We start from the raw sequence: 10,557 nt of genomic DNA on the forward strand, positions 1-10,557 counted from the left end.
AGAGCTGGATAGCAGTTTGAGGGGAAGGGCCCAAGTCCTCGAGCCAAGGCTGAGGCTGAGCCTGAGGTCCAGTGTGTTGAGCCCGTTGGGAGCACAGGAGACCTCCCCAAGTAGGGGCTTCAGGCAGTTGGCTTCGAGCAACATGAGGCATGGCCACAAGAGTATCAAGGAATCACTCAGGGCCAAGGCATTGGAGACTTGGACACAAGACCAGAGGGGTAGTTGCTGGGCAGTGGTGACCGAGGACAGGACCTTAAGCCTTGAGAGATGGACACTTTGGAGCAGGACCCAGACCACTGGAGAACTGATGTCCCAGGATGGCCAGGACTCCAGCTCTTAAAGAAAGGGCAGGACTCAGCCCTGGCTGGATGACTCAGCTGGCTGGAGTGACGTCCTGCCCTGTACACTGAAGCGTCGCTGGTTTAATTCCTGGTCAAAGCACATACCCAGGTTTCGGGTTTGATCCCTGGTCAGGGTGCATTTGGAGGCAACTGATCAATGTTTCTCTCTCACATCAATTTTTTCTCTCTCTCCCTTCCTCTATCTCTAAAGTAAATAAAAATATATCCTTGGGTGAGGATAAAAAAAAAAAGGGGGGCAGGACTCAGAGACTGGGGGCTCAGAAGGTCAAGGATAAAGACTGACTTGAGGATGACTTTGTAAGGAGAACCATGGGAAAGTTCTTTATATTCTAAATATGAAGAGACTAGGAGCCAGAATGAATCCCAGAGTGTAAGGGGCAAGGCTAAGTGTGAGGTCAAGGCTGAGCAGCTAGAATGTAGAGAAAGGAGCCAGGCAGCTCCTTCCATCGCCCACACTGAGATCTTCACAGCTTCAGCCAGTCCTCAGGGCACCCGCACACAAGTCAAGGACATTCAAGTTTAGCCCCATGAACCCCAAGGAGCTGTGAGTGCTTGGGGGACCCATCCCACTTCAAGATGAATGAGATTTCAACAATAGTAATAGTTCCGAGAGTAGCTTTATAACCCTGAGGAGGGCCTCTGGAGACCATGTCTGTGTACGGTTCTCATGGCAACCAAGCGATTATGACATCCTTAAGGGGTGGTGAGGTCACAGAACACAAGCTTTAAAGTAAGTGAAGCATGTGTGCCTCATTTATTTTTAAAAGAAACTTCTGAGAAGAGCTTAGAACAATTTTTTTCCCCCGAGTGCCATTTCCCAACGGTACTCACAGAACAATAAGGTGTGACTGTAATGGCTGCACTGAGTTGTCTTTTGGACAGTGTGAGAAGGGACATAAAGAAGGTGGACAGAGAACTGAGGCAATTGAGATGCATCGACGAGCTCAGATGCCTGTGCGACTTATATATGCACCCGTACTGCTGTTGTGACTTGCACCCCTACCCGTACTGCCTGTGCTATTCGAAGCGTTCACGATCCTGCGGCCTGTGCGATCTCTACTACCCTTGTTGCCTGTGTGACTTCAAGCTTTACTGTCTCCGACCATCCCTCAGAAGTTTGGAGAGGAAAGCCATTAGAGCCATAGAAGATGAAAAGAGAGAGCTTGCCAAGTAAAGGAACTTTTTAAGATTTTTATAGTTGGTATAATTAGCCTTATAAGTTAGAGTAAGGGTAGGGGGGATGGTACAATCGATACTTGAACAAAGAGGAAGAGGGTTCAGGATAATGCCTCTGGTGGCTTAGCAAAGATTTAAGAAAAGAAGAGGAAAAGGGTCTGTGATGGGGATTAGAAGATTCTCAAAAGACAGTGTAATGATGTCGATTGGCAGGGTGGTTGTTGGTTTATAGCAGGAGTGCCAACATGATAAATAATATGGCTTTAATGAGGGAGAGAAGCAGGAGGTGTCATTAAAAAGCTATTGCAAGCAGTGAACCACACATTTTTTCTGGTTATGAATAAAGTGATTTGAGTATATTTGGACTTACAGAAATGACTCCAGGAGAAGTAATAATAATTGATCAAATCCTTAATGTCTGCCAGAGGCTTTAAGAGCAAATTGAACAATAGAGGCATTTTCTGGATGATGTCGGAAAGCCTTTCTCTCATCCCCCAACTTCAGAGAAAGACTTAAAATTCATCTGGAGTTGGCTTCTATTATGTTGGCCTCTCCCTCCAACTCTAGGAAAGGTCGTGCAAATAAACGACAGAACTGAGAGTCTCTGCTTTTAGAAAAGAGCTGAAAAGGCTTAATTAATTAATTGAATTGGGTAATTTTAAAAGTTATTTAAAAAGTTTTCTGTTTCATTACATTTTCTTTTTTTGGTCTGGAGAAGCTTTCTTTTTCTTACTTTCCACATTGTTGAAAAAACTACTCGAAAGCCCAGTCCCCTGGTGAAATAAATTCTGGTCCATCCATACATTGAAATGATAATGTAGATGTAAAAAGGATTGATGAAGCATTTTAGGTATTGTTGTATTAAGTGAAAAAGCAAGGTACAAAAAAAAACTAATATGCTATTTTTTAAGGATGTGCACAAGTAGATATTTTTGTTGAACTATACTTGACATATACCATTGTGTAAATTTAAGGTGTACAACATGTAAATTTGTTACATTCGTATTATGTAATATGACTGCCATTGTAGCGATAATTAACATCTCTATCATATAACGTAATTATCATTTCTATTTAGTGGTTGAAATAATTAAGTTCTAGTCCCTTAGCAAGTTTGATGATTATAATACAATATTCTTTTTTTTTTAAATATTTTATTGATTTTTTACAGAGAGGAAGGGATAGAGAGTTAGAAACATCGATGAGAGAGAAACATCGATCAGCTGCCTCCTGCACACCCCCTACTGGGGATGTGCCCGCAACCAAGGTACATGCCCTTGACTGGAATCGAACCTGGGACCTTTGAGTCCACAGGCTGACGCTCTATCCACTGAGCCAAACCGGTTAGGGCTAATACAATATTCTTGTCTATACTTCTATACTGTGCTAATGTTAGATCACTAGAACTTATTTACTACTCATTGCAAGTTTGTATCTTTAAACAGCATGGTCCCAACCTGATGATTAATTAATAGGAGAGAGAGAGAAGGAGATAGGGAGACAGAGAGTGAGTGGGACCCTTGACAACAAAGAAACATCACCCTTGACAGTGATGTTTCACTGGAAAGGGTAACAAGACAATTATTGTTCATGTCATCAGTCACCAAAGGTCAAGAACAAACCTGCCTTAATAGTGGAGGATGGGGTTACTGACTATAAACTCATCTACACTCAACCTGAACCACTTTTTATTTTTACTCCTTCGAGTACCAAGTTACAAGAAGTATGCACATTGAACCAGGGGTTCTTTTGTAACACTTGGTCTGTGTCCACTCTCCCTCTCCCTTTGAACACTTGAAGACCTTGGATTCACGTCCTTTCAGCCCACGTCCCCTGGCTGTCCCTCCACTCCAGGCACTCCGGGGCAGAAAGCCTCTGTTCTTTATCCTCTGGGCACCCTCCGCCTCCAGGAGGCCCTACTTCTTGAATTAGACCTCAAGCTTAATTCTCAGCAGAGTGGTTTGTACACAAGGTAACACTTTCAATGGTTTGTGATACTTTCCCTGACCATGTCTGGATTTTTGCTCACTTTTTCTGTGCCTGCGGCAGTACAGGAAGCTGGTGAGGTCTTTACGTTGATTCCCAGATCTCTAAACTGGTAGATCCATTTTACAAGTGACCTCAGACTTGCCCTCTTGTGTCTCCTCAAAGCCACTTCCCTTCCAGCACATGCACACCCTCCTACGCTCTATTTCTGACAGCTCAGCATTTCACTATCCTAAATATTCCATTTTTCCTGAATATGGATGAAAATTTCAAGCTCTGGCCCCAATCCCAGAGGACTCTCACTGTTCATATTTTTTCTTCCAGTGAAATGCCTCTTTTTTGCTTACATCTCAGCGAATGCCCAATCCGTGACTAAACAGATCCAGAAATATTAGCTTGGTTCGATGTTTTAAAAAAACAATTTTCCGTGTGAAACATTGCCCGAGGCTTGTTGAGTTTAGCAATCATATTCATGACCTTTTGCTCCTTTAAAAAAAAACACGCTAGCTGTTTGGTTAGGTAGGATGTGTCCTGTCAGATGTTGTCCAGAAGGTTCTTTGCCGACCCAGAAAGTAAGGTCCCGTGGTCTGCGGCTGCCACGGCCTCACCGGCATAGAGTTTCTGTGCGGGAGTCCGTCTGCTCTGCTCTGCTGCTCCTTCACCAACTGATGGGATGAGTTTGCTGACAGTTGAATTGCCCCCCGAGTTTCTTGAGCATCCCTGAGTGTATCTACGTGATGGATGCGTGAGCCTGCATACTTGTGTGCATGTGGGTAGACGCTGGGGCTGGAAGGCCGATCATTCCCCTTGTTTAATGAGCAGCTGCTTCAAGAGACACGTTGGCGGGGTCTTCCTCAGTAGAGACCCAAGTAAGTACTCTGGTTTCTTTAGCTTCTTGGATGTTCTTTCCCACCAAATTAACGCCTGCACAGCAAGCACACGCTAGCGGCTCCCCTGACCCTTCCTTCCTCTTCTGGACGTACAAGGACTGAAGTAGCGGAATTGGATTTCCTTTGTAAGAAGCTGTGCCGCCAACCCGACTTGGTTTGCACCTCAGTCAGCACCTCACGTTGTGGGCTCTCCGTGCTCTGTGCTCACGTGGGAGAAACAAACAAGAGCCAGCTGCCACGCTCCCCTGCCCTTCGGGGTTTGGTACCTAATTAATGAGGCCCTGCAGCTGCTCTGCTCCTGGCAGAAGTCTTCATGGACAAAGGAACCTCGACTTGCAGCCACACCGCAGGGGGCCGGTGGCCTCACCCCCTGCAGCCTTGGCTGACACCGGGAAACTGGTCCTGAGGTTGCGCTTCGCTCCACTCACCACTGTGGGCGGCCTGAGTCTCAGTGAAAAATTCCCTCGAAGATCCCCACACAAGGGGCACCCGTCTTCTGTGAACCTCACACATCTGCCTTCTCATTTCTTTCCTGGTTCGCCCCTTCACACTCTGAGAACGGGGTTTTCACGGAATCACTCTTACGCTAGAGGCTGATGAAGGCCAGCCCTCATGGTGGCTTCTTGGCCGGGTTAGCCGGGCCTGGCCCAGTTCTAAGCCCTCGGGGAAACCTTTCCATCCCCCACCCTCACCCCGTTCCTTGACTCAGAAGCTATGGCCTCGTTAAAGGGGGGAACCCTGGTGGGTGAAAGACTGGCTTCCCTCCGTGGGAAGCGAGGAATTTCCGTCTCCTCATACCCACAGGTCTCGGAGCCCAGCCACCCCCGGAGGGCAGCAGTAGGAGCTGCTGCCCATCTAGGCCAAGTGCATGTCTGCTATTCGGTTTGGCCTTGTTTGATGATACAGGACGGGGGTTTGGTCACTTAAAACCTCAGGTTCTGGGAAAGCCTGAATAAGGTGGAGCCTGATAGACTTACCCTTTAGGAGTGAAACTGTCCCTCGACCTTCCGCTTCGTTTCATCCTTGTACCATCGTGGCCATCTTACAATCATGAAACAGACACTGCAGCCATGTCCTTGGTCACCAGGAGGTGGGAGATCCGGGACTTGAAGCCAGGCTTGCCTAGTCTGGTCAGTGATTCTCAAAGAGCGGTCTCTGGGCCAGCAGCGGGAGCACCACCTGGAACTTGTTAGAAATGCAAATTCTCAGCTCCTCTGGCAGGTGCGCTGAGTCAGAACTCTGGGGGTGGGGCCGAGCCACCTGTTTCCACCAGCTCTGTGGGGGGTGCACCTGCATCGGGGACGCTGCTCCTGCCATGGCATCGTTCTTCGGTGTCAACCAAAATCTGGAGAAGATAGACAAGGCCGGAAAAGAAGGGAAGAGGGAGAAGAAAGAAGAGAAGGGGAAAAACATGTTGGAAAAGAGGGATCTAGTTTACTAGGTCCTAAGGGGCTCTAAATTAGGAGAAAAAGCAAAATACCTCAAGGACCACTAGAGAAAGGCCTACTTCCCTTGGCTCTTGGGTAAAATGAGGCCTTTTTAAAAATATATATATATATTTTTTATTGATTTCAGAGAGGAAGGGAGAGGAAGAGAGATAGAAACACCAATGATGAGAGAGAATCATTGATCGGCTGCCTCCTGCATACCTCCTACTGAGGATCCAGCCCGCAACCCAGGGAATGTGCCCTTGACTGCAATCGGGACCCTTCAGTCCGCAAGCCAATGCTCTATCCACTGGGCCAAACCAGCTAGGGCAAGAGGCCTTCTTGACATCTTTGTTACTGTATTCATCACCAGGCTGCACCTCGGTTATATCTCTGTGAAGATGGCTGGCTGTGTAGCTCATCATTGCAGTGGCCTGTGTGTGTCACCTTCAGGAGCTTGGTTGTACGTTCAGGTGAAATTCAGAGTCAGTAGGGAGAAGAGGTGGCAGACATAGACACTGGCCATCCACTCGCTTTACCCCAGCTTTCCAAGAGGCTTCCGCAACAAACCAAAGGGGCCAGTTTCCTGTTTATTGTGGCTAAGCTCCATCATGACAAGTATAGGAAGCAGTCCCCACGGAGCCACGGACGATCCCATGTGGGATGATGAGTTCACCTCTAGGCAGGAGTCAAGTTGCACGTTGAGAGTTGAGTCTGATGAGTAAAATGTGGCGCGGGCAATTTCTCCGAAACCCACACATCCTCGCTGTTAGCCTCTGACCTAGGAACAAAAGGAAGAAAGCCTGACCGTGCCAAGACTTCCTGGGCAACTTTCTGAAGATCCACTTTGGAGAGACTCCTGTGCAGCTGCTGCAGGGACAAAGGAGACAGAGTGATGGGAACAGAGAAGAGGGGGAGTCTAAGCAATAAAATACATGAAATTGTACCCGAAGATGCAGGTTGCTAAGAGGAGGAGATGGACCTTGGAGTCTGCTGTGGCTTGGAGATCTGGCTCCCAGATCCACCTCCTGCACAGGGCCCGGGGCTTCGGTGAAATCAGCCGTGGCAGTAGCCAGGTCTAGCAGTCCTGCTTGGGGTCCCTGGCCATTCTTTGTGAGGCCCAGCCCTGCCTGCATGGCGGGCTTTGATGTTTTTGATGTTTCTTATCTCCACCTGGAAGGTCTGAGCTGAACAGAAGAGCTTGGCTCTCAGTCCACACACACCAAGGGAGATTCTTGGAGACCGGGGGCAGTCGTCTGCTCTGTGCTCCACTCTTGGCTCGGGCTGTTGGGACTTCAGGCCTGTGCTCCATCCACAGAGGCATGGAGCCCCTTTGTGTGCTGCTCTCTGCCCATCCAGACAGCGAGAATGCTTTTTCTCCTGTTGTTCTCACAGGGTCACATACAGATTTCAAAGACAGTCCAACTCTCTTCCTTTCCTCTTAGTATGGCCTATGGGTACCCTGGCACACCCGGGCCCCATACCACCCCCAGGGGTGGAAATGGAGCCGAATGACTGTCCCAGTCCTCTGGGTGCCTTGTCTAAGATTTTTGTCAGCCTCAACATCTTCTATTAGACCATTTTGGAATTAGCCAGTAAGAACCCTGGTTTATAACTGTCAGTACAAGGGCTCACATTGTTAAACCAATCATGATAGGGCTTATCAAGAGAAAAATGCAGATTCGAAGCCGTATGTATAGCATGATTTCATAAGAGCACACACAAAACTATATATCTATGTAGAAATAGATACACACACACACACACACACACACACACACACACACACACAGAGTCTAACCCCAAAATGTTAAATGTTATATAAGCTTATGGGTATTTAAAAAAATATACCATCTTTTTGCTTATCTGTAGTTCCTGAGTTTTCTGCAATGAACTTGCCTAACTTATGTAACAAAAAGAAGCGTATAAATAAAATTCAGCATAAAAAGTAAGAATTAAAAATGTATCTCAAACCAATAGCCTAATCATTGAGTCCAGATGCCTCAAACTGGAAGAAGTTCTAGGAATCCCACACACCAAGGCCTTCCTTTGGAGACAGAGATGCAAGAGTTGCCAGGAGTCTCTCTTAGAACACAGATTGTCTTCATGTTAAGGGATAAAAGACCATTTCAGAGCACTGAGTTGTCTTGGGAAGGATTGGGCATTTAGAAAGTGGACCCCAGCAGACCAGAGTCTGAGAGCTCATAACCTTGCCATTAACAGGCCTGCATATGAATCCCGACTCTGCCATTCACCACTGTTCCCTTCTCCTCATCTGTAAAACGGTGATAATTACATCGGCAATAAAGGGTTATTGTGAAGATTAAACAAAACAATGCCTTTACCAGGTTAGCACTTTCTATGGTACATTGTGTGTGTGGGGGGGGGGGGGGGGGGGGGGGCGGGGGAGCGGAGACAAAACCCAACATCTTCATCACGTGCCAAGCACTATTATAAATACTTTTTATTCATTCACGAATTTAAGCCTCACAACAACTCCAGAAGTAGGTCCCAGAGTTACAGATGTGGAAACTGAGGCACAGAGATTCAGTAACTTGTCCACGGTCGGCAGAGCCAAGATTTGGACCTAAACGGGTTGCAGGACTTGTGCTCGTATGCACTTCACTTGACCACCTCCTGATGTATCATCAGTGATTGATTAGTCTGAGCTGCTGTTATTGTTGTTTTATTATTCAGGATTTATGCACCGGACTGAGGAGCAGCAACAAGGCAGCTCTACATAACCCATGGAGATCTGCTCCAAGGGCCACCAGCAGGGGTACCTACCAATCAGCTTGGTGGCGGGAAGAGAAAAACCTTGATGTGTAGTGTTTGCCAATTTCCATGGTGTAAAGGTGCTCACCATGCTATATTTCAAGCTGCCAGCATGAAGTCACTAGATGAGGAGGTGGTAGGATCCAGGACACAGGCCCCTGCAAGGGGACTTCCCTGCTGGGCCAGCCATCCAGAGCCTGGAGCAGCCGCCGGCAGGAGGAGACAGGCAGGCCCTGGCATCCTGCTTTGTCATTTGTTGATGGGGTGTTGATGCTGAGTCTGTGTGATGGCCCAGTGGTGGCCCCAGTCCCGTGGATAAGCAGGGCTGAATTCTAAGGCTGACAGCCATCATTTTAAACGGCATCTTATTAGTTGGATCCTGTTTAAAAAAAAAAACACATAATAGTAATAATAATAATGATCATGGTAATAATTAAGCAGGGTGTATAATGTGCCGAGTACAATTTTAGGCAAAAGACATCATTTCATTGAACCAATACTATGATGTAGGTACTGTTACTATTTTCATTTTACAGATGAGGAAACTGAGGCACAGAGAGGGTAAGGAACTTGCCCAAGTTTCCGTAACTGATCAAAGGAAGAGCTGGGATTTAAATAAAAAAGAAATATCTGGAAGGCCAAGCCTCCAACTGTTGTTAACAGAGGTTTACCTGTGGGGAGTGTCATTTACATGGGAGGCCTTTTGTGTTTTACGTTATACACTTCTGTAAAATTTGATTGTTCATACTGATGGGTGTTTACTTTCACTATTAAAAAAAAAAAATAGAGCCCTAACCGGTTTGGCTCAGGGAGTAGAGCAATCGTCTGCAGACTGAAGGGTCCCAGGTTCGATTCTGGTCAAGGGCATGTACCTTGGTTGCGGGTACATTCCCAGGAGGTAGTGTGCGGGAGGCAGCTGATCGATGTTTCTCTCTCATTGATGTTTCAAACTCTCTATCCCTCTCCCTTCCTCTCTGGAAAAAAATCAATAAAATATATTAAAAAAAATAGAGATCAACATATGGCTTCTCAAGCTGAGTTCTGAGATTTTCCTCTCACCCTTTCCATGCTCTCCATCGCAGACTGAGAAGAACAACCAACAGGATTCTGGCCTCCTCTTGCTGTAGCAGTAACATTTTAGGATCGGTGAACGTGTGCGGCTTTGAACCCGATCAAGTGAAGGTCCGCGTGAAGGATGGAAAGGTGTGTGTGTCGGCTGAGCGGGAGAACAGGTACGACTGCCTGGGCTCGAAGAAGTACAGCTACATGAACATCTGCAAGGAGTTCAGCCTGCCCCCGTGCGTGGACGAGAAGGACGTGACCTACTCCTACGGGCTGGGCAGCTGCGTCAAGATCGAGTCTCCGTGCTACCCCTGCACGTCTCCCTGCAGCCCCTGCAACCCCTGCAACCCCTGTAACCCCTGCAACCCCTGTAACCCCTGCAACCCCTGCAACCCCTGTAACCCCTGCAGCCCCTGCAGCCCCTGCGACCCTTGCAACCCCTGCTACCCCTGCGGCAGCCGATTCTCCTGTAGGAAGATGATTTTGTAAAGCATAGGAAGCCATGATGTAGGTTAGGTAGTTACTCCAGCCAGGCAGCTCTTCCAGTGTTTCTCTTCCCCTTCTAGGCCCGTTACTCCAGTACACAGGGAACTGAATACATAAGTGCAACTCGCTGGTGTCGTGTGCAAGTCTTTCGGTCCCACCCAGGCAGGAGCCCTGCCCAGCGAGAGGGCCTGGGAGGAATTCATGGGTGGGAATGGAAGAGAGTGATCTGCCCTCCTGTGTCCTCCTCAACACCCAACTGCTGCCAAGTTCCAGGAAAAGATGCTCTTGGTGGGCAAACCCAGACACTGTGTGTCCAAATGGTGCCGTGAAATGGCCAAGCCCAGCAACCTCACCGTGAAAGCAGGCGCAGGCGCAGGCTAGGGTGAAGGCAGG

The 10,557-nt window shown here is 47.6% G+C and overlaps 1 protein-coding gene across 2 annotated transcripts in view; it reads left to right on the forward strand.

The window, feature by feature from the left end:
• ODF1 (outer dense fiber of sperm tails 1) overlaps positions 1-10,290 on the forward strand; it is a 16,099-nt gene extending 5,809 nt beyond the window's left edge. Inside the window, exons 1-2 of one of the 2 annotated variants that reach the window (XM_005879285.2) lie at positions 1,216-1,532; positions 9,699-10,290. In XM_005879285.2, the coding sequence (XP_005879347.1) occupies positions 1,216-1,532; positions 9,699-10,167 (786 nt within the window). In that variant the 3' untranslated portion in view covers positions 10,168-10,290. Of the gene's footprint in view, positions 1-1,215; positions 1,533-9,698 lie in introns of those variants that run through there. The other variant, XR_314318.2, reaches the window with a different exon arrangement.
• Positions 10,291-10,557: the final 267 nt, after the last annotated feature.

Source organism: Myotis brandtii, unplaced genomic scaffold, assembly GCF_000412655.1.
Source record: "Myotis brandtii unplaced genomic scaffold, ASM41265v1 scaffold59, whole genome shotgun sequence".
NCBI classification, from domain to species: Eukaryota; Metazoa; Chordata; class Mammalia; order Chiroptera; family Vespertilionidae; genus Myotis; species Myotis brandtii.